This window comes from Callithrix jacchus, chromosome 3 (assembly GCF_049354715.1).
Source record: "Callithrix jacchus isolate 240 chromosome 3, calJac240_pri, whole genome shotgun sequence".
Taxonomy (NCBI): Eukaryota; Metazoa; Chordata; class Mammalia; order Primates; family Cebidae; genus Callithrix; species Callithrix jacchus.
In genome coordinates, this window is record NC_133504.1 from 87,034,654 (window position 1) to 87,059,109 (window position 24,456).

Sequence of the window (24,456 nt, forward strand, 5' to 3'; positions counted from 1 at the left end):
TGGTTCACACCTGTAATCCCAGCACTTTGGGAAGCGTAGACAGGTAGATTGCTTAAGCCCAGGAGTTCAAGACCAGCCTGGGCAACATGATGACACCCAGTCTCTACAAAAAAAAAAAAATGCAAAAATTAACTAGGCATGATGGTGCATGCCTGCAGTCCCAGCTACTCAGGAGACCAAGGTGGGAGAATTGCTTGGGCCCAGAAGATGGAGGCTGCAGTGAGCTGAGATCGCACCACTGCACTCCAGCCTGGGTGACAGAGCAGCACCCTATATAAAAAAATTAAAATAAAAAGATATTCATCTTCTAATAGGCAGCTATAATGACTCCTTCCAAGTTTTTCTTTGTATGATAAGCCTTCCTCCCTTCATCTTTCCCTTCTTTCATTCCCTTCTTCCATTCATTTCTATCTTGTTATATATAAAGCATAAAATTCAATAAAATAATTAATATAAGATAGGGAAGGTTGAGGTGCAGGGGGGAGATCCCATAAGTGCCAAGGCAGGAGCCAGAAGCCTCAGCCTATTTTCATATAAATAATGAAGAGGAAAGTAACTAGAAATATAACCGTAGTCGTTATTAGTTATTCGTATGTGATCTTCGTTATTCATAGGTGATCCTAATTCTTTTACTAATGCCTCTTAGGTCAGAAGTGTGAAGCTGGGATGACATTGTGAAAGAGATGACCCTAAGGCAAGATGCTTTAACCCCTCTGTCACCCCTCCGCCCGTGTAAGGGCTGCTGGAGGGTGCCTCAGCTGTGCGGCAGCACCAGCGCTGGGAAAGCACCCGCTGTTTAGCCAACTAGGAAAGGAGACATCCAAAATGGCTGAGACATCTCCTTCCTCGGGGGAGTTAGGAGAAAACTCCGCTTCTCTAAGCTCGTGCTGTAGGCCTGATGGCTGTCAGGTAGGCCCGCAGGCATCCGGAGGCTTAAATGTCTCTAAGTTGCTGTGCTTCAGCGGTCACATTCCATGTCCACTCTCATGATCCACTCCTGCACCTGGTTCCTCTTTTCTTAGAAGAGATAATCAGTAAAAGTAATATAAATCTTAATGTCTTGTTCTTTCTTGACAAGTATGGAAAAGTGCTGATGCATTATGCTCCTTACCTCATCTCAGCTACCTGAAAGTCTTGAGCCCCCACCTATATGACATGTGATGTACTTGACCCTATCACCAACCACCAAGACCACACCCTACCTACCCTGCCCCCGGCTTTGACGCAATAAAAATCAGAGCGTCTAGGCACTTGGGGCCACTGCCAGACTCCAAACTTTGGTTGGGAGTGGACCCCTGGGCCCAAACTCTCTTTTCTCTATCTCTGTGTCTAGTGCCTTTTATTTCTACAGTTTCTCATCTCCAGACCAGCAGAGAAGGGCTTATAGGACCCTGTAGGGCTGGACCCTATACTGAAGTGGAAGGACCACTTAAGGCTAGGAGTTTGGGCTGAAGTAAGCCACAGTTGTGCCAGTGCACTACAGCTTGGGTGACAGAGCAAGAACCCGACTCAAAAACATAAGGTAACAGTATAAGGAGAAGAGCAATGAAGTTAAAAATGTGTATTATATAAAGCTAAACTTAGTCGGGCACAGTGGCTCATGCCTGTAATCCCAGCAATTTGGGAGGCTGAGGTGGGCAGATCATGAGGTCAAGAGATAGAGACCATCCTGGGCAAGATGGTGAAACCCCTGTCTCTACTAAAAATAGAAAAATTAGCTGGGTGTGGTAGTGCATGCCTTTAGTCCCGGCTACTTGGGAGGCTGAGGCAGAAGAATCACTTGGACCTGGGACATGGAGGTTGCAGTGAGCAGAGCTCACACCACTGCACTCCAGCCTGGAGACAGAGCAAGACTCTGTCTCAAAAAAAAAAAAAAAAAATCAAAAAAAAAAAACTAACAAAAATTAAACATTTGCCACAGGACAAGTCACAGATTTATCTCCAAGTTCTAACAATGAAGACATGGATCAGTTTCCTCCCTCCCTCCCTCCCTTCCTTCTTTCCTTCCTTTTTTCCTTTCTTTCAACAGGGTCTACTCTGTCACCCAGGCTGGAGTGCAGTGGCAGAATCATGGCTCATTGCAGCCTTAACCTCCTGGGCTCGAGCAATCCTCCCTCCTCATCCTCCCACCTCAGCCTGAGTGGGACTACAAGCTTTCACCACCACACCTAGATAATTTCTTTTTCTTTGTAGAGATGGGATCTCCCTATGTTGCCCAGGCTGACAGTACTTTTTTTTTTTTTTTTTAAAGATAGGGTTTCACCATGATGGCCAGGCTGGTCTTGAACTCCTGACCTCAGGTGAACCACCCACCTCGGCCTCCCAAAGTGCTAGGATTACAGGCGTGAGCTACCATGCCCATCTGACAGTATTCTTTATAATAGATCAATTACTTAAGATGACACAATTCTTTTTTTTTGAGACGGAGTTTCGCTCTTGTTACCCAGGCTGGAGTGCAATGGGGCGATCTCGGCTCACCGCAACCTCTGCCACCTGGGTTCAGGCAATTCTCCTGCCTCAGCCTCCCGAGTAGCTGGGACTACAGGCACGCACCACCATGCCCAGCTAATTTTTGTATTTTTAGTAGAGACGGGGTTTCACCTTGTTGACCAGGATGGTCTCGATCTCTTGACATCGTGATCCACCCGCCTCGGCCTCCCAAGGTTCTGGGATTATAGGTGTGAGCCACCGCGCCCGGCCCGACAATTCACCAGATGGAAAGAATTTTCAGTCATTCGATATAATAAAAAACAAGAGGGTTTCTTTTTTTTTTTTTTTTTTTGGTCCATTTAAGTTATCTGGCCTGGAATGAACTGAATGGCTAGTCTTTAGGAGTTTAATTGGTGTTCACTATTAAATGGTCACATTACAAGGTGTTACAAGGGCCTCCTAAACCTTACACAATAGTCAACTCTCTGCTTATCTGAAGCTCCAGTCATGGTCTCCATCTGATGCCTCTGATGGTGAAGGCTGGATCATGGTGGGAAAAGGTGGCCCACTGGGGCCAATGCCTTTCTTGACGCCTCATCCATAGTCCCCAACATAGAGGGACAGCAAAAGTGGGCTTGTAATTCAAGTATCAATTCTTTGTAATTCAAGTATCAAATTTCATCATTACATATTTTCCACACACCTTTTCTTTTTTATTAACATAAATAAGGAGTAAATGCAACTTCCCACCAGTCAGTTCATTAAAGCACATATACATAGCCAGGCGCGGTGGCTCACGCCTGTAATCCCAGCACTTTGGGAAGCCGAGGCGGATGGATCACAAGGTCAAGAGATTGAGACCATCCTGGTCAACATGGTGAAACCCCGTCTCTACTAAAAATACAAAAAATTAGCTGGGCATGGTGGCACGTGCCTGTCATCCCAGCTACTCAGGAAGCTGAGGCAGGAGAATTGCCTGAACCCAGGAGGCGGAGGTTGCAGTGAGCCGAGATCACGCCATTGCACTCCAGCCTGGGTGATAAGAGCAAAACTCCGTCTCAAAAAAAAAAAAGAAAAAGAAAAAACACGTATACACAAGTAGAGAACAAAAGAGATCTCAGTAATTAAAGTAAAAGTAACATTCTAGGTTTCCCTTCATATGCAGATTGCTCAATTGTCCCCTAGGGGCACTAAGATCTTAAAAGCAACAATAAGAAATCTGCTTTCATTATCAAATAGAGTTATTTAGGTTTTCACTTATATTGCAAATAAATTTTTGTACTACTGAATAGTTCTGTGTATTGAATGTGTATAGAGGAAGAAGTGCATCAGAATACATCAAAAATGAAGAAAGCACCAGACAGATAGAAGCTCATAATCTAGTCCATTTCTTTGCCTGAGAGGCCCTGAGTCCCCAGGGGACAAGACAAATTAATTTCCTTGACCACAGTAGCTCTCTGTCACTCACTAGCTTTTAATTATTTATTTATTTGAGGTGGAGTTTCACTCTTGTTGCCCAGGCTGGAACGCAATAGCTCAATCTCAGCTCACTGCAACCTCTGCCTCCCAGGTTCAAGTGATTCTCCTCCCTCAGCATCCTGAGTAGCTGGGATTACAGGTGCCCGCCACCATGCCCAGCTAATTTTTTTGTATTTTTAGTAGAGATGGGGTTTTACTGTGTTGGCCAGGCTGATCTCAAATGCCTGATCTCAGGTGATCCACTCTCTTCAACTTCCCAAAGTGCTGGGAGTACAGGTGTGAGCTACCATCAAAGTGAAATCCCTAATTTGGTCAGGCGAGGTGGCTCACACCTGTAATCCCAGCACTTTGGGAGGCCAAGGCAGGTGGATCTCGAGGTCAGGAGTTAAAGACCAGCCTGGCCAACATGGTGAAACCCTGTCTCTACTAAAAATACAAAAATTAGCTGGGTTGAGGTAAGAGAATAGCTTGAACCTGGGAGGCAGAGTTTTCAGTGAAACAAGGTCATGCCACTCCACTCCAGCCTGAGAGACAGAGTGAAATACCATCTCAAAAGAAAGAAAGAAAGAAAGAAAAAATAAATAAAATTTATTTATTTATTTTAAGACAGAGTTTCACTCTTGTTGCCCAGGCTGGAGTGCAGTGGCGCAATCTTGGCTCACTACAACCTCTGCCTCTTAGGTCCAAGCGATTCTCCTGCCTCAGCCTCCTGAGTTGCGGGATTACAGGCATGTGCCACCACGCCCAACTAATTTTGTATTTTTAGTAGAGGCGGGATTTCTCCATATTGGTCAGGCTGGTCTCAAACTCCTGACCTCAGGTGATCCTCTTGCCTCGGTCTTCCAAAGCGCTGGGATTACAGGCATGAACCACTGAGCCCAGCCAAAAATAAATTTTTAACTCACAAACTTCAGGTTTCTGGAAGAAACTGTTTTCAGTGATGAAAGCACGTGCTCACAGTGTTGTGAAAACTCCAGAGTAAAACTGGACTTTTAAGTGCCTGTCACGTTTCCTTCTTATATATATATATATATTTTTAAAAAACCAGTTTGTTCCTCTTAACTGTTGTACTCATGGTTCATTTAGTTAAACTTTTATAGGTATCTACATTGGGATGTGAGTCTCTTTTTATGTAATTATTTGCACTCCTCTAATTTACATAAAACATTTTTTTTTTTTTTTTTTTTTTGAGACGGAGTTTCGCTGTTGTTACCCAGGCTGGAGTGCAATGGCGCGATCTCGGCTCACCGCAACCTCCGCCCCCTGGGTTCAGGCAATTCTCCTGCCTCAGCCTCCCGAGCAGCTGGGATTACAGGCACGCACCACCGTGCCCAGCTAATTTTTTTGTAATTTCACCATGTTGACCCAGATGGTCTCGATCTGTTGACCTCGTGATCCACCCGCCTCGGCCTCCCAAAGTACATAAAACATTTGATGTATATGTCCCTCAAACCTCTCCAAGATTAATAAGGAATGTTTGTTGATATAATATGTTTTGGCCAGGCGTGGTGGCTCACGCCTGTAATGCAAGCACTTTGGAGGCCAGCGCAGGCGGATCACCTGAGGTTGGGAGTTCAAGATATAATATGTTTTATAGGATAGGTTTATTTGTATCCCCCTACCAGTTCATAGAGGCTAGGGGACAAAGGAGATAAATTATCTCTGTGAACAGGGAAGACTTTAAGTAGGGAATAATTTGTAAGTATCCAAAGAGTGGACTGATTTTGACAGGTAGGAATGGGATGGGTGGGGTTCTCAAGCAGACGGAATTGCTGGAGAAATGCAGCAGAGATGGCAAAGTTTGAGGTGGTCAGATGACATCAAGTGGTTCAGCTTGGTTGCAGTCGGCCTAAGGAAAGAGGCCTGGAAAAGCAGGACAGTGTTAGAAGATTCCAAAAACAATGCGTGTGTATTTTAACATATTCATATGTCACAAAAAATAAGGGCCGGTATGAAGATCCTCCAGCATAGCACTGTTTTATGTATAGAAAGAAAATTAGGCTGGGTGAGGTGGCTTATGCCTTGTAATTCCACCACTTTGGAAGACTGAGGTGGGAGGATCACTTGAGCTCAGGAGTTTGAGATCAGCCTGGGCAACATGGCGGAACCCATTTCTACAAAACATTTTTTAAAAAATGAGCAGGGCATGGTGGTGGGTGTCTGTAGTCCCAGCTACTTGGGAAACTGAGGCAGGAGGTTCACTTGAGCCCAGGAGTTCGAGGATGAGGTGGGCCATGATTACACCACTGTACTCCAGCCTGGACAACAAAGCTAGACTATTTCAAAAAACAAACAAAAAAAAAAGGGGGGGTGGGGAAGAAAAACAAGTTAAAAGATCAGATTACTTTCCCTAAAGTCAGATAGCTAAGTCTGCAAAAGAGCCAGGACTAAACTCTGGATGTTTTGTGTAGTAGTCAAGTCATCTTTGCAGTCAATCTTTGTCTTTCCAGTTTCCAATACTCCTTCTCTTCGAGCTTAAGTTCTTTTTTTTTTTTTTTTTTTGAGACAGAGTCTCAAACTGTCACTTGGGCTGGAGTGCAGTGCCTCAATCTTGGCTAACTGCAACTTCCGCCTGCTGGGTTCAAGCGATTCTCCTGCCTCTGCCTCCTAAGTAGCTGGAATTACAGGTGCCTGCCACCAAGCCCAGCTAGTTTTTTGTAATTTAAGTAGAAATGGGATTTCACTATGTCGGCCAGGCTGGTCTCAAACTCCTGACTTTGTGATCCTCCCACTTCTGCCTTCCAAATTTTTTAAATTTTACTACTAAATATAAATTGTTACTTTTAGAGCCCCAGTTATTTATATTCAATAATAGCCACCTACCTAGTTACGGCTTAGAAACACACACAATAAATCTTTTCATAAAAATTTTTAGTGGTGTTGCTGAGCACCCTCCCAACATTCCCTCCCATCTTTTCTTTCTTTTTTTTTTTTTTTCCTTTTTTGACAAAAATCAGTCTCCATAGAGACTGTCAAAAATTGCCAGTGCCGACTGTATTGCAAGTCATCGTGGTGGGGTATTGGGAAAAGTTTTCAATTAGCAATAATCACACCTCAGAAAAACCTCATTGGCTACAATACTGCCACTGCGCAAAGCTTTCCTTTTAAAAAAAAAAAAAAAAAAAATTCTTTTTTTTTTTCCTAGACTGCTCAGCAGGACCTCCCATCTTTCCTAACCTTACTGTATGTCTTGTAGTTGAAAATAAGTCTAGAAAAATTGCCATTTAAAATGTTTAGCTTCTAATACTATGTTACATGTTAAGTTATTCAGTATAGAAAATTACAAATAGAAAAGTGACATTATTTCACAGCTCAGGTATTCCTGTTTATTTTTTTCTTTTTTTAAAATGAAGTCAAGTACATGATAAGAAAATTCTGGTACTACAAAAAAATTAAGTGTAGAAACTCTCTTTTGTTTTCTTTCCGGTCTTTCTTCAATGTATACATCACCAATTAATTCTTGTTTGTCTTTCCAGAAAAAAAAAAAGAAAATACAGTGTAATTGTTTCTCTTTTCTTTTTTCTTTTTCTTTTTTTTTAAAGACAGGGTTTCACCATGTTGGCCAGGCTGGTCTAGAACTCCTGATCTGGTGATCCATCCACCTCAGCCTCCCAAAGTTCTGGATTACAGGCTTGAGCCACCACTCCCAGCCAGATGTTTTTCTTTGCTAGACAGTGTCTTTCTCTGTTGCCTTAGGCTGGAGTGCAGTAACACTAACATGGCTCAGGACCACAGGCTTGTGACATCACACCTGGCTAATTATTTTTTATTTTATTTATTAATTTATTTTTGAGATGGAGTCTGTCACCAGACTGGTGTGCAGAGGCGTGAAGTCAGCTCACTACAACCTCTACCTCCTGGGTTCAAGGGATTCTCCTGCCTCAGTCTCCTGAGGAGCTGGGACTACAGGCGCCTGCCACCATGCCCAGCTAATTTTTGTATTTTTAGTAGAGACGGGATGTCACCATATTGGCCAGGCTGGTCTCAAACTCCTGACCTTGTGATCCATCCACCTCGGCCTCCCAGAGTGCTGAGATTATAGGTGTGAGCCACCGTGCCTGGCCATATTTTTTTTGAGATGGAGTTTTGTTCTTGTTACCCAGGCTGGAGTTCAACGACACAATCTCAGCTCACCGCAACCTCCGCATCCTGGGTTCAGGCAATTCTCCTGCCTCAGTCTCCTGAGTAGCTGGGATTATAGGCATGTGCCACCGTGCCCAGCCAATTTTTTGTATTTTTAGTAGAGACAGGGTTTCACCATGTTGACCAGGATGGTCTCTTGACCTTGTGATCCACCTGCCTCGGCCTCCCAAAGTGCTGGGATTACAGCCGTGAGCCACCCTGCCCAGCCCCCAGGCCACATTAAAAAAATATATATTATTATTATTATTATTATTATTATTTTGTAGAGACAAAGTTTCACTATGTTGGCCAGACTAGTCTCGAACTCCTGGGCTCAAAGAGTCGGCCCTGGCCTCCCAAATTGCTGGCATTATAGGCATGAGCCGCCACATCCAACCTTACATGTTTTCCTCCACCACTACAATGAGATGTTTTTCTCTTTCTTCCTTCTTTCCCTTCTTTCTTTCTTTCATATCTCTCCTCTCCTCTTCTCTTTTCTTCTTCTTCTTCTTCTTCTTCTTCTTCTTCTTTCTCTCTCTCTCTCTCTCTCTCTCTCTCTCTCTCTCTCTCTCTCTCTCTCTCTCTTTGATAGAGTCTCCCTCTGCTGCCCAGGTTGGAGTGCAGTGTTGCAATTTCGGATCACTGCAACCTTTGCCTCCCAGGTTCAAGTGATTCTCCTACCTCAGCTTTGAAAGTAGCTGGGATTATGGGTACATGCTACTATGCCAGCTAATTTCTATATTTTTAGTAGAGACAGAGTTTCACCATGTTGGCCAGGCTGGTTTCAAACTCCTGAGCTCAGGTGATCCGGTTGCCTTGGCCTCCCAAATTGCTGGGATTGCAGCCGGGAGCCACCACACCTGACCCTTTCCTCCTACTTTAAAAACTTTTCTCACACTTCCCACTTTTAGTTAGAGGCATCTAAATTGAATCAAAGTGCCCTTTTTGGACTGCTAGGAAGGTGGAGGGATGTTCTCAGAAAGGGAATTCTCTTTCTGGTCCAAATGTTCACCTAATTTTTAAAAGCATGGATTCCTTATTATTTGTAAAGCTTATAATTACATTATTAGATACCTCGTCTCATATTTCATTTTTCCAAACTTTTGGGGGAAATGAGTGGAGGGATGGATGGAGTAGAAAATAGTTTTTCCTCTTGGAAGCCGAGGGCTCAGTAGGGGTCAACATTACATTCAGCCCTCTTCTCACATATCATTCTGTTCTACATATATATATATACAGTAAATAAAGCAAAATTTATCACGCATACAAATAAAATTTTTGCATTTGGCCAGTCTGTCCAGTTCTCCTGTCTGTTAACTTCCTTCTCCACTCTTTCTCTGTTCATTAATCCTCTCATTCCCTGTATCTAAACCCTCCACCTAACCGTCTCCCAGCCCTTTCTTTCACTTCCGGCTACTAGCCTCTCTCGCCTGTCCACTATCACACTCAGCATCCCCAGTCAGCACGAGATTAAGGTGCTCTGCCGCCCGCAGGGCCTGGTTAGCAAGAATCAAAGCCAGAGCTCCGGGGTAGGGGTGGGAGTGGTCCCAGAGGTAGGGCGAGGAGGTGGGAAGCGCATTCCCTTCACTGATATCTCAAAGCAAATTTGCTCGGAGTTCTCTTGCAAGAGAGCTGGCAGGCTTTACTATTTCCCAATCGTTTACTCGCCAAGGTCTCGGATCCACGCGCCGCGGGGCTGAGCCCCAGACGCCGAAACTTCATTCAAAGCAAGGCGGCCCACGAGGTTGGGCTTGGGGGATCTGGATGACCTCCAGGCCACTTCCTCTCGCTCTGCGCCCTTCCCCCACTCCAACCACCTTCGCCTTAAACAAAACTGTCCCCCAGGGCGGAGAGAGGTCGCGCTCTTTTGCACACTCCCTCACCAATGGTTCATTTTTCCAATCGCACGAGGGGGAGGAGATTTCCCTGTAGACGAGTAAAAGGGGTGATGGACAAACGTGCGGGCACTAAGACCGCAAGGCATTCATTTCCTCCTACGGTGGATGCGGACGCCGGGAGGAGGAGAGCCCCAGAGAGAGGAGCTGGGAGCGGAGGCGCAGGCAATGCTCAGCCCTGGATGTAGCTAAGAGGCAGGGAGAGAGACAACCGCCGGAGACCGAGCGGCGTGGGGAAGACCTAGGGGGGTGGGTGGGGGAAGCAAACAGGAGAGCACTCGAAACCTAGCGCTTTACAGATTATTTTGTTTTGTATCGAGAACACGTAGCGACTCCGAAGATCAGCCCCAATGAACATGTCAGTGTTGACTTTACAAGAATATGAATTCGAAAAGCAGTTCAACGAGAATGAAGCCATCCAATGGATGCAGGAAAACTGGTACGTGATGCTTTCGCCTGATACTGTTCCCGGGAGCCCTGCGCGTCTTCCCGGGAGTGCCTTAATGTCGGTATTCCCTGCCCGGGCGTGAATGGAGCGATGAATCGCGGGCAGCTAGCCGATCACTGAGTTCTCGGGTCTTCCGGGTGCAGGAGACGCTGGGGGTGCACGAAGCGCGCGGTCTGTGGGTGCCCCTGTGTAAACCGCGGCTACACGGGCATCTTTTATGTAGATTATATAATATAGAACATATATGTGTGCATAGAGTGATGTCTGCACGACAGGGAAGGCGGGAGAGATGCCACAGTCCTGATCGCCTACCTGTGCTTCCCACCCCCCACCCCCACCCCCCGCAACCCGGTTTTCATCTAGATTTGGGTTTTCTCGCTCGGCCACCCGCAACCGGAGTGTGAAAGGCAGTGGAGGGAGGACCCTGTCTCCTGCTCCCTTTAACCCTCTCCAGTCCGCCGCCCTCGGCCCTGGTCCTCGCCATCTCCCCATCCCTCGTGTCCTTCCTTTCTCCTTGCAGCACTCCTACTTCACTGCCCTCCTGTGTCTGCTGCTCCCCGGCCGGCCGGATGCCCCCTTTCTAGAACCCCTTTCCCCACGCGGATCCCTTTCCGGTTTCATAGAGAGACCGGGTGGGAGGGAGGAGAGGAGGGGACAATGAAAACAGTAATAAATGAATGAACCCGAGCGAGTGGAGCCACGCCATTATTAAGTTTCTGTTTTACGGAAACGCCTTTTGGACACAGTCACTTCTAATTTTGTGCGTAGCTGCTGATTGGAGTTAAGGCACACAGATTAAAAGCCCCTCGGTCTACAGTCCTTAGGAGTGGAGGGGCTTTTCCCCAGAAAACTAAGAATCAGGGAAAACACCTTGCTTATTTACTGTAGTCCCTCCGCCAGTCCTTTTGAAAATCTCTGTGTGGGAGGCGATCCAGTGTCACCTTGCAATATTTAAGAGGAGGGTGTGCTCATCTCGCTTCTTGGAGACTGGGTTGTGGCAGAGGCATTCCCCTCCTCCCCTTAACTTCGGGTCTGGCGATCTGTAAACTGCAAGCCCGACGCATCCCGGAGCTGGGCTAGGGGCTGGCAGCCCCGAAGGTGGTTTGAGGGGGAGGGTCGGGCCTCAGGGTCTCCCGGGCGCCGGGGGATTCCGCCCGCCGCGTGCGCGAGCACGCGTACCCCGCGCCCTCCCCGCCTGCCCCCTTCAATGGGAAACCAGAAACGCCGGCGCTCCGGGGGCCGGGACGGGTTGGTGCAGTAGGAGCCGGTGCCACTGGGCCGCACCTGGGAAAAGGGGGTTTCAACTTTCTGCCTGCCCTCCGGCCCCCTGGGGTCGCCGGCCAGCATCCGGAGGCCAGGCCGGCGCTCCCTTGTCCTCGCCGCGGGCCGGAGCGCGCCCACTCCCAGCTTCCCGCGGGCCGGGCCGGGCCCCAGTGGCCATTCCCGGCGGCTGCCGGGCGGAGCCCGCCCCCTGGGCCGCGCGCACCGGCGGGGCCAGCCTGCTGGGGGTGAGCTGCGGCGTGGCTGGCGGCGGCGGTGGGCCAGAGGCCCAAAGGCCGCGTCTGGCCAGGGCCAGAGACTAAGAGGCGGGGACGCGAGCCGCTCGGAAGGACTGGAACTGGGTCCGCCACAGGGGCACGGGGCTGGTGCCCTCCCGGGCCGCCGAGGCCGGGGGCTGCAGGGGTGGGTCCGCGAGAAGGTTGGACACCGCGGGTCGAGCCCGCAGATTCCACCAGGAGAGGCCTCGGCGTTTCGGGGCAGCCGAGTCCCCTGGAGCCCCGCCGCCCGGGATCCTTCTCTGGATGCACTTCCTCCTCGCGCTTAGAGGGTGGCGCTGGAGGCGGGGAGGGGGCGGTGGCCCGAGCCGGCGGGCGCCAGAACCGCGCTGCTGCCTATCCCGGGGCTCGGGTCGTTTGCGCAGCTGTTTGTCCTATCCTCTAGCCACCCTGTTCGGGCCCACCGTCCTCCCACTTTAGCCTGTGTGCTCTTCATTTCCTTCTGTCTGCCGAATCTTTGACTTGCTGCGACCTGGCTTAACCTGCTCTTCCGGAGACTGCTTTCCCTCGCTTTGCCGGCTGACCCCATTCACTGTACCCCCGCCCTTCCTAGCCCCACCGCGGTCGATACTGCCTCTCTTACTTGTTGCTTTTTCTCTGAGGCCACTGCCTAGACCTGCTCCAGGTACCATTTCCCGCCTCTTCTCTCAGTCAGTACTGAGTCAGACAGGTCGTAGCCCTCCTGGGACTGAAAACGACAAAAATGTGCCAACGTATCTGCTCCCGTTAGGCTTTGACCACTGTTTCCTCCTGGTTCTTTATCTGTACCTTTCTTCTGCCAATATCCTTTACCGGCGTTTATTTATATACATGGATATTCACTTACCATCATCAGCTCTTCAGGGCACGGTTCTTGTCTTATCCCACTCTTGATTCTGCAAAGCACCTAGCAGAGTGCTTTGCACAGGGCATATTCTTGAGAAAATGCCCAGTGAGTTGAAATGGTGATTGGTACCCATTTTATCGCCAGCAGTACTCGTTATACCCGAGGGTTAACAGGCTTGAACTTGCATACGGTGTCAGTCACATCTTGGGATTTTTCCCGTCCTGGCTTCTGCTATCTTTGGATTGCTTAGTGCAAAGAACCCTGATGGCTGTTATCCCTTCTTTGCAACTCTTCCTGACCCTAATTGTCTTACTTTCGTGTGTGTGCGCGCGCATGCGCATGTGCCCAGATTTTGTGCATTTCTCCCAATATCCTGGGAAGCCAATTTTATAACTCTCCTCCATCCTCAAACACTATACAGCCAAAAAGTCTTTTTTTTTTTTTTTTTTTTTTTAGTTTGTTTCAAAACGGGGTTTCACCATGTTGGTCAGGGTGGATTCTAACTCCCAACCTCGTGATTCACCTGCCTCGGCCTCCCAGTGTTGGGATTACAGGCGTTAGCCACCGTGCCTGGCCCAAAAAGTATTTAAACATTTTTGAAAATTTAAATTTACTAGCTGGGCCTGGTGGCTCATGCCTGTAATCCCAGAACTTTGGGAGGCTGAGGTGGGTGGATCACCTGACATCAGGAGTTTGAGACCAGACTGGCCAACATGGTGAAACCCCATCTCTACTAAAAATACAGAAAATTAGCTGGGCATGGTGGTACATGCCTGTAATCACAGCTACTCAGGAGGCTGAGGAAGGAGAATCCCTTGAACCAGGGAGGCCGAGGTTGCAATGAGCTGAGGTCACGCTACTGCACTCCAGCCTGGGCAACAAGAGCGATACTCCGTCCCCCCTCCTCCCAAAAAATTAATTTTTGTTTTGTTTTGTTTTGTTTTTGAGACAGAGTTTCACTCTTGTTGCCCAGGCTGGAGTGCAGAGGTGTGATCTCGGCTCATTGCAACCTTCGCCTCCCAGGTTCAAGCGATTCTCCTGCCTCAGCCTCCAGAGTAGCTGGGATTACAGGCATGCACCACCACACCTGGCTAATTTTGTATTTTCAGTAGAGATGGCGTTTCACCATGTTGGTCAGGCTGGTCTCAAACTCCTTCCTGACCTCAGGTGATCTGCCTGCCTCAGCCTCCCAAAGTGTTGGAATTACAGGTGTGAACCACCACGCCTGGCCACTCAAAAAATTTATTTGCATTTGTTATTTTTATTTTTAATACAGTCCAGCTGATGCAGGACAAAAAGTCTCGAACTCGATTTTCTTTTCATTCCCTTTATAACAGGAGAAGGGAACTCCATAACCAAGGCTTAGACACTCTTCAGGAAAGAGGAACTTGAGAAAACCACAAAATCTTACCTTTTTCAGACTCATTGGTTTGGAATAGCTTCTGGAGGAAAAACATGATATAGGGAAGCTTCTGCTATCTGTCTTTTGAGAATTTGTAGTTGTCCTTATAAATCTCTTCTTAGTATCAAGCAAAATTTGTTAATTTAGAGAATGAAAACATCTCTCTCAAAAGTAAGCTACACTGACTTTTGAAAAATTGTGAGAAGGGCCACGAGTAGGTTTTGCCAGTATGCTGTCTTTGCTAACTAGCTTCATTTAAGAGGACCTAAAATAATAATACTTTATTAAACATACCTATAATCCATACTTACTAATCATAGCATGTATCAATGGAAACACACCCTATAATCCATACTTACTAACCATAGCACAAATTAATGGAAACATACCCTATAATCCATACTTACTGACCATAGCATGTATTCATGGAATGGGAGCCCACTTTCAGTGCTGCATTTGTATAAACACTAAAGGGTACAACTGAGGCTAGTTTATCTAAAGTTTATTGCTGCTCTAATGAATGATTAACCTCATACACATTGGCCTAGCCATGAAAGTAAATACTGCAGACTTTTTACTTTGCTAGCAAATAGTTTCATATATAATAGATTAGAACAGCAATTGAAATGTAAAGTAGTAAGTATATTTCCTTGTCGAATCATCCTGGACCTCATCTTGATACATGTCCAGTGAAAAATATCCTTTCTGAGTAATATTATGTGGTAAATGAGAGTTTATGACATGAGGTAGAGAAAAATGCCTGCGTGTAGGTCCAAATAGGAGTTCAAGTTCCAATTTTACACTGAAAAGTCCTTGTAATTTTACAACATTGACAATATGTTGAGAGGCATTTTTCTCTTTTATGAGATGTCTGGCGTTTATCTGTTTTTCTCACTAAGAGCTGACTTAAGTTAGAAGTGCTGCTAGCCAGGGAGCAAAAATCACCTGGTGATTGGTAAGGCGACAAAACATTCATTGAGTGAGAAGGGAAGCTGGGCTCTCTCTGCCTTCTCTTTCAGCAGCCTGCCAGGTTCGTACTAACAGCAGTGCTAGTTGCTCCAGTTGTAATTGTCTAGCCAATGATGATTATCTTCTGATGTCGGCTGACACGGTGCTGGCCAATAGGAAAGCAGAAGGCCTGTGCTGACTGCTGTAACATTATGTATGTGAGGTGACGTCTTCAAAGGGCTTGCCTAGAACCTCAGGAAACCCTCCCCCCTCTCCTGGCATTCTCCACACATCCAGCCTTTCAAAGCTTTGTATATTTTTCTGACTTTTCTCCCCACTCACTCCCTTGGTGGTGTAAAAGGATTTACTTGTTTTATTCTGTGTTAAAGAGTTTGTAAGATACTGTAGAAATTTTAAGAATTAAATGCTGTTCAGCTGAGGAAACCTTTTTATTCACAAATTTGTTTTTACCAAAGAAAAATAAAATGCAGTGAAACATTTTATTTCACTTTATTTTTGTTTGTTTTTCTTTTTTTTTTTTCTGAGATGGAAGGAAACCAGTTTTGTTTTGTTTTTCCATTTGATTTTATTTTTGAGACAGGGTCTTGCTCTGTTGCCCAGGCTGGAGTGCAGTAGTGCAATCTTGGCTCACTGCAACCTCTGCCTTCAGGTTCAAGTGATTCTCATGCCTCGGCCTCCTGAGCAGCTGGAATTATACAGATGCCATCCATGAACCCAGCTAATTTTTATATTTTTAGTAGAGATGGGATTTCACCATGTTGGTCAGGCTGGCCTCAAACTCTTGACCTCAAGCGATCTGCCCACCTCAGCCTCTGAAAGTGCTGGGATTACAAGTGTGAGCCACTGTACCTGTCTGTGAAACATTTTAAAAGGAATTGTACATCTATATGTTCTTTTTCTTAATAGGTGAAGTTTGGAAAGTAACATGATGTACAATTTCACGATTAAAAAACATAAAAAGCACTAAAAACCCGTGTTATCATTTAACTCACAATATGGTGGCATAAAAATGTAAAATATAGCAGCATAATGTTAAGGAAACTGCTGAAATGCAGACATAGTATTTGGTTGTTGTTTTTCCTTTAGTGAGGATTGCTTTGAATTGCTTCCTGAAATCTTCCCTGTAACCTTCTACATGCATTTGTAAGAAAAATGGCTGGAAAACAGTGCATCTGTGTCCATGGAACAGGGTAGGCCAGAGCTGCATTTCATCATTAACATTGCAGCAACAAATTTGGTCAGCTCTGTTGCAATATAGTATGTCTATAGTGTACTCATGTCACTTGTTGTTTATTTTGAGGTATCACAGTTCATATTGACTTAGGATTAAAAAATCATGTGAGGATCATAATGTGTCATTCAATAAATTTTAGAAAGCACTGGGATATACACATGATATGTACTAGGTTGAGAGTGAGAATAATGAGAAAACACGTAGAGAAGAAGTATGGGATCTGTGTGGGGTCCTAAAAAATAATGTAAAGTTGTGCTGGAGCTTTGATCTGAACTTTCATGTATTTTTAAAGAAATTATAAATATTCACGCAATTCTTGTTTCTTTAGAATTCCAAAGGATGAAAGCCGGCTTAATGCAAAATATTTTATGATTATATTATCCATCTGGATATTTGTACTTGTTATAATTAGTGATTAAAATTTTTACATGAAGTCTTTTTCACATTGGAAGTAAATATTATGTGGTCTTCAGAGGACTGCCTGTTGCTTTTCTGTTTGAGGATGATTCTAAATGTGTCAAAGTGTATAACATTGGAACTTAATGAAACTTTTCAAATGCAGACATAGTAGTTGGCTGTTGTTTTTCCTTCAGTGAAGATTGCTTTAAATTGCTTCCTGAAATCTTTCTTGTAAACTTCTGAATGCATTTGTAAGAAAAATCGCTGGAAACTTCAAAGTCAACTTATTCCATACCTAAGAGTTCCCTTACTTCCTTGAAAGAAGAATCTTCCTTCCTTCTTTTCTTTTCTTTTTTTTTTTTCTTTTCTTTCTTTTCTTTTCTTTCCACAGACTTTTGCCCTTGTTGACCAGGCTGGAGTGCAATTGCGTGATCTTGTGCCACCACTTCTGGGTAATCTTTTTTTTTTTTGTATTTAGTAGAGACGGGGTTTCACTATGTTAGTTAGGCTGGTCTCAAACTCCTGACCTCAGGTGATCTACCTGCCTCGGCCTCCCAAAGTGGTGGGATTACAGGTGTGAGCCATTGTGCCTGGCCAGAAGAATCTTTCAACTTAGATAGTGGAAGAGTTATGAGAAGGACAGAGACTTAGAAATACTTAGGGGGATATAAAATCAGTTGTTGTTGTTGCTGTTATTAAATCAGTTGTTGTTGTTGTTTGTTTTGAGCCCACTCTTGGCTCACTGCAACCTCTACTTCCCAGGTTCAAGCCTCAACCTCCTGAGTAGGTGGGAGTGATCACAGGTGCCTGGTCCCCCATCTAATCAGTCTTTAGACAACAAAGTAAAATGAGTGTGGCACCGTTCTGGCAATTCAGGAATTCATCTTTGCTTAAACAATCTGCAATATTTCAGGTTCAAGTATTTTATTTTCTGAAATGAGTTAACCAAACATTGTCTTGATGATTTGTTTTTTTACCTTTGGACACAGGTGAGCCAAACTGTCCTTTATTAATAGGAACCAGACATCATTCCACAAATTTGCCTCAGCCCTCTCTTTACTCTTTATGTAGCTGACATCTACCCACTCTCATTTACTTTCCAGTTATCTTTGTTAGGAGAGCTTAGGGATGTACCTAGGAAAGTTACCTGTACAACATATGTCATTTCTGTTGATAACCATAGGTAATCTTAGTGAAACTATAAATTGGCTTTATTGTAATATTAAAACTCATAACTTTATTTATTTATCCAGATTCTGATTGTACATGTATTCAGGCAGGTACAAATGTTGGCATAGTTATTTAGGTTTCTGAGAACTTAAAAAAAAAAAAAAAAGCCAGCATCTCTAATTATATTTAACCTCCAATCATTTATTTTAGAGATACATGAGGTTCCCCCCCCCCCTTCGAGATAGAGTCTCGCTCTGTCTCCCAGGCTGGAGTGCGGTGGTGGTCTGATCTCAGCTCATTGCTACCTCCACCTCCTGGTTTCAAGTGATTCTCCTACCTCAGTCACCCCAGTAGCTGAGACTACAGGCATGCACCACCATATCTGGCTAATGTTTATATTTTTAGTAGAAACAGGGTTTCACTATGTTAGCCAGGCTGCTCTTGAACTCCTAACCTCGTTATCCACCCGCCTCAGCCTTCCAAAGTGCTGGGATTACAGATGCGAGCCATTGCACCTAGCCTCTCTCTCTCTTTTTTAAATAGAGACAGGGTCTTGCTTGTCACACAGGCTGGAGTGCAGTGGCACAATCATAGTTCACTGTCATCTCAAACTCTGCTTCTGGGTTCAAGCAATCTTCTTACCTCAGCCTCTCAAGTACCTGGGACTACAGGCATGCACCACCTCACCTAATTTTTTTTATTGTAATGTAGAGTTAGGAGTCTTGCTATATGGCTTAGCTGTTTTTGTTTTGTTTTGTTTTTTTAAGAGACAGGGGTCTCACTATGTTGCCCAGGCTGGAGGGCAGTGGCTATTCACAGGCGCAATCCCACTACTGATCAGCACTGGAGTTTTAACATGCTCCGTTTCCAACCTGGGCCAGTTCACCCCTCCTTAGGCAACCTGGTGGTGGTTCCCTGCTCCTGGGAGGTCACCATGTTGATGCCGAACTTAGTGTGGACACCTGATCGGCATACTACAGCCCAGAACTCCTGGGCTTAAGTGATCTTCCCACCTAGCCTCCTGAGTAGCTGGGACTACAGGCACACGCCACACACCTTCACCCTGCCCAGCACTTAGGCTGGTTTTGAGCTGTTGGCCTCAAGTGATCCTCCCATCTCAGCTTCCCAAAGTGCTAGGATTACAGGTGTAAACCACCACACCTAAACAGCAGGGTAGATTTTCTTTGTCCTGAAGCAATGATACTAACAGTTAATACATGATTGCTTACTGATTGCAAGCCTTCTTTAAAAATGTTTTACATACTTTAACTGTTAAACCCTTGCAGCCACCCTTGAAGATCTTTTGCACAATAGACAACTCAGGTAAGGGAGTAGGATTTGTATGTGGGATTCAGAAAAGGAAAACTGGGCTTGAATAAGGCTTGGATGGCTGGTGGAACATTGATGGATGTGTGTCACATGGCCCCAGTCATCCTCTTCTTTGAATATTAATACCACATTCAGTCAGTAAAACAATGCATTTGAAAACGTGGCTGCACTGAAAACATGTCAGATATCTGTGGTCTTAGTGATCTCACAAATGTCTCTTGTGTTAATAATTTTCACTAGGTGGATCCTCAACACTTACGGCCAGGATAACTACAGAAAGCCCCTATTAGCTTCACTAACTATAACAAACATTAAACTGAGAATTATTATTTTCTGAAGATCATTTGTTCAGTATCAACACTTTTTGTAATTGCAGAAAGCCATGACACCTTTAATGATGCTTCTATCATAAACTCTTTCACAGTTCATGTAAAACAAACTGGCACACAGATTTGGAACAGCTTTCTAAAGCTTTGGCCTATAAAATATTTTCTGTCTGCTCCGTAATATTAACTTCTTGCACTCAGCTTCATTCTAGACCCTGGGAATTTTGTGCTTCCACCTGGTCTGCAGCCAGACTTTCCTCCCAGCAGGTTTTAGTGTAGCTACTTGTAAACAGCCACCCACCACTGACAGTAAAATAAAAATGTGTGGGTTGGGAATATCCCTATTCTTAGAGGTCAGCTCCCATAATGTGAAGAATCACAGACTACCTTTTGTTTCATTTTATTAGCTTTAAATTCTTTTCCTGATCCTAAGATAAGAAATAGTGATAGGAAAAGAAATAAAAACATTAATAATTATAAAGATGTCAGAAAGGAAACACCTTTAATTCTTTTCCAGGGGCAGCCACTGTTACTTTGTCCTATCTCTTTCAGCCTTATTTCCAAGTTTTTTAGTGTGCCTTAGATCATTCAGTACCTAAACTGTGAAAGTCTGAGTTCCCCATTATGCACCAGGCACTGCACTGAACACCTTTATATACTATCTCATTACACCTTTTTTTTTTTTTTTTTGAGACAGAGTTTTGCTCTTATTTCCCAGGCTGGAGTGCAGTGGTGTGACCTTGGTTCACCACAACCTCTACCTCCAGGGTTCAAGCTATTCTTCAGCCTCAGCCTCCCGGGGAGTCGCTGGGATTACAGGCATGTGCCACCATGCTGACTAATTTTTGTGTTTTTAGTAGAGGTGGGGTTTCACCATGTTGGCCAGGCTGGTCTTGAACTCCTGCCCTCAGCTGATATGCCCGCCTTGGCCTCCCAAAGAATTTTTTCTTTTCCATTTTGCTGAGGTCTAACTTGAGAAGCCTTCATTTGTTAGGAACAGTTAGGTTCTATGCTTTTTCTCTGCTTACTGTTTGCTACATAGTAACTTTGTGAAGAGGTGGAAGGTCTAACTTGAGAAGTCTTCATTTGTTAGAGCAGTTAGGTTCTATGCTTTTTCTCTGCTTACTGTTTGCTACATAGTAACTTTGTGAAGAGGTTGAAGGTCTAACTTGAGAAGTCTTCATTTGTTAGAGCAGTTAGGTTCTCTGCTTTTTCTCTGCTCACTGTTTGCTACATAGTAACTTTGTGAAGAGGTGGAAGGTCTAACTTGAGAAGTCTTCATTTGTTAGAGCAGTTAGGTTCTTTGCTTTTTCTAGGCTCACTGTTTGCTACATAGTAACTCTTGCAAAGAGGTGGAAACTTTATGCCCAGTCAAAAATGGCTCCAGAAAGGAGTGGAACAATTGATACTCTGTAAATTAAGGGATGATTAAGAGGTCAAAGGACCTCTTAAGTGTGGTGCTTAATCAGAAGAAATTGGCTTTATGGAGTTTTCCTAGGAAAAGGAGTGATTTTCAGACTTTTTGATCATATGCCCCTAAAACAAGTTTAAAACACTATGTGCTGCCTCACACATTTTAAAATTTTCATCATAAGTTGAAATATGTTAAATTTTAATAGAGGTAGAATAAATATAAAATGAGTGAAGATAAGGATTGGCTAATTATAATAACTATTAAATTACATCATAAGATAGGTTTACCTACTTTATTGAATAATACATAGTGAGTCTGAAATCACAGAACATTGACCTCCATGGTTTTATTCAATTTATAGTGTTTTTCTTTTAAACATTATATATATATATATGGATTTTTTTTTTTTTTTTTTTTTTAGATGGAGTTTCATTCTATTGCCCAGGCTGGAGTGCAGTGGTGTAATCTTGACTCACTGCAACCTCCACCTCCTGGGTTCAAGTGATTCTCTTGCCTTGGTCTCCTGAGTAGCTCGGCTTACAGGTACATGCTGACTAATTTTTGTATTTTTAGTAGAGACAAAGTTTTACCATGTTGACTAGGCTGGTTTCAAACTCCTGGCGTTAAGTGACCTTGACCTTCCAAAGTTCTGGGATTACAGGTGAGAGCCACTGCACCTGAACCCATTCCACTAATATTTAAAAGAATCGCTGGCACTAATCCATATTGCTTGTTCTGAATCAGAAACGTCCCAACATTCAAAATGTAGAGTGTAATCAGAAAGGGGAAAAGGAAGAATATCACATTGCCTCTCAGCATTGTTAATTTTTATGATGTGTGGGGGCTACTAGGAGAGAGATGGGTAGGCTATCAGATGTCTCAAAATAAGTCTTCTTGACTCTAGAGAAGGTTATAGATGATAGGATTTCTGTGTGTGCTGGTGGTCAGTAGGAATAGTCACCTACTTGTTAAATCACTTTCTTATTCTTTTTTTGGTCATCCACACTCCGGGACCTGAGGACTTCTCAGGAAACACCTTTCACTCCTTGACACATGAAGTGGCTGATTGAAGGTATTTCTGCATATTCATCTGAAAGTTTTCTCTTTTCATTAAAGGTTCTTCTACATATTGACCTGAAAGATGAGTTCCTCCATCAGTCATCCTGTCATCCTAATTGTGACTCTAGCTGTCTTTTATTTCCACTTCTGCATGACTGTCTTAATACTTATATATATTTTGTTCTTTTTAGGCCTTCTTTTCTAAGCCATTTCTCAAATTTTATTTGCAGTACACTGGTAATCCAACTAGCTACTTCTGAAAAATAAAGTATTAGCCCTCTTTTGGTTTGAACAATTATTACTTACTAGAAACCACTAAGAGATGTATTAAAACTTGCTAAAATGTGGCACTTAGTACATTCAACACAGTAAGTCTGTACTAGGGCCTTGCTCTTGGGTAGGAGTAGGAGTGGTGTTCTAATTACGTATTCTGCCAAAAAGGTTGCCACTAATTTCCTTTGGAACATTGCAAAATTCCTACTGTACATGACATTCTTGAAAATTTAAGGACACTGTCATCAGTGAATACAGGGTTGCCTTGAGTTGTATTTAGTTTTGAATTACTGTTCTTGCATTCATATTTATAAAAATACTTTTTTTTGAACCTGTATTTTGTGATTGCTGATACTGTGTGTGATTGCATTACTTTGGTTAGTACTTGGTGCTTTGCCAGCTCTTTGTAATTACTAAATCCTTTTTCCACTGACAAGAGAAAAGCGTGGGGTAGGAAAAAGCTTTAGAAACATGCTCCATGTCCATGATCCTTACCCAGGTACTGAATCAGACTTTCCTAGAAAGTTTTTTTTTCCCTAGTATACACATGCACAGGCTTATATCAGGGATTCAGATTTAGCAGATCTGGGGAGGTGGGGGAGGTCCAGACAAGTGTTACTGTGAAAAATCTTCCCACTTGCCCTAAGTAGAAGCACTGCTCTGTATGAAACTGACTCCATCTCTCATTCTTTGGGTCTGTCTTCTCAAACCATCGATTTCACAGACTGAACTCTTCCTTAGCTAATCTGCTGTACCTACTTTGTCATCTACAGGGACCAGGACAAAAGTACTCAGCACAAAAGGGCTCAGCACAAAAGTACTCATCTCCCTCTTCTCCTACCTGTAATTTACAACCAAATTCCCGTGTGAGCTGGCTGTCAGTTTTGTTCTTCTCGGTTCATTGTACTTGTCATTGACTTCCTTCAGCTCCCTAGGACTACTTTTGGTATCCTAGATTCCTATCTCCCATTGTCTTTCTGAGACATGGATCTGATCTCATCACCACAGTGGTTAAAAACCTTTGGTGCTGGCTGGGTGCTGTGGCTCACGCCTGTAATCTCAGAACTTTGGGAGGCAGAGGCAGGTGGATCACGAGGTCAGGAGTTCGAGATGAGCCTGTCTAGTACGGTGAAGCCCCATCTCTACTAAAAATACAAAAATTAGCCAGGCGTGGTGACACATGCCTGTAGTCCCAGCTACTCGAGAGGCAGAGGCGGGAGAATTGTTTGAACCTAGGAGGTGGAAGTTGCAGTGAGCCAAGATCATGCCACTGCACTCCAGCCTCGGCAACAGAGGGAGACTCCGTCTCAACCTTCAGTGCTTTCCTATTGTTTTAAGGTCATTCAAAATCTGGTACCAAATTCCCTTCTTAATGTTACTTCTTGAAGCAACCCTTGTTCAGTGTGTACTTAATCGAAATTTGAATTCCAAAGCCTTTTTCTCTCTACCCATCTACATCTATTGCTCTTTTTTTGTGGTTCACTGGCACTTGGTTTATAAAGAGATAAATATTCAGCATGAAAAAAAACTAACACTCTAGGGTTCAAAAAATAAATAGATAAATATTTTCTCTGAAATCAGTGCTTACCACAGAATTTGGCATATGCTGGCACTCAGTGTTTGTTGAATAGATGAATGCATGCATGCATGCATGGACACACAAGGCTGGCTGTTCATTAACTTTCAAATGTATCTGATTATACTGTCCAGCACTTCTTTGTATTTCCTTAAGTGAATCATGGGAGATTATCCAATGCCTTAAAAAAATTTTACTCTCTTTATCTAACCTCATTTTTAAAAGAAAAACATAGGTGTTTAACATGACTAATTCTTAGTGAATCCATGCTAACTGTTGGGGATTATTTGTCCTTTTCTAGGTACTCAAGCTATCTATTCCAGTCAGAGAGAGATGACTTTTTTATTTTATAGTGTTATGTTTGTTTGTTTGTTTGTTTGTTTATTGAGACAGGGTCTCACTCTGTTGCCCAGGCTGGAGTACAGTGGTGCGATCTCAGCTCACTGCAACCTCTGCTTCTCAGTCTAAAGTGAGCCTCCCACTTTAGCATCCCAAGTAGCTGGGACCACAGGCATGTGCCACCACGCATGGCTAATTTTTATATTTTTT

General features: G+C 44.1%; 1 protein-coding gene and 1 non-coding gene across 7 annotated transcripts in view; one reads left to right on the plus strand and one right to left on the minus strand.

Moving 5' to 3' along the window:
- Window positions 1–6,866: 6,866 nt before the first annotated feature.
- LOC118152442 (U4 spliceosomal RNA) lies at window positions 6,867–7,007 on the minus strand. Its single transcript, XR_004741207.1, has one exon. It is a non-coding gene; the product is annotated as a U4 spliceosomal RNA (small nuclear RNA).
- A 2,990-nt stretch (window positions 7,008–9,997) lies between these two features.
- The window catches only part of ELOVL6 (ELOVL fatty acid elongase 6), a 152,877-nt gene continuing 138,418 nt past the window's right edge, over window positions 9,998–24,456 (plus strand). For 4 of the 6 annotated variants that reach the window (XM_054253060.2, XM_078366694.1, XM_035293121.3 and 1 more), the window contains exon 1: window positions 9,998–10,365. Coding sequence is in view for 2 of the 6 variants with exons in the window: in XM_035293121.3 (XP_035149012.1) it covers window positions 10,277–10,365 (89 nt within the window). In the remaining 4 variants the exon portion in view is untranslated. Of the gene's footprint in view, window positions 10,366–21,420; window positions 21,543–24,456 lie in introns of all 6 variants that reach the window. The other 2 variants (XM_054253061.2, XM_008992844.5) reach the window with 2 other exon arrangements.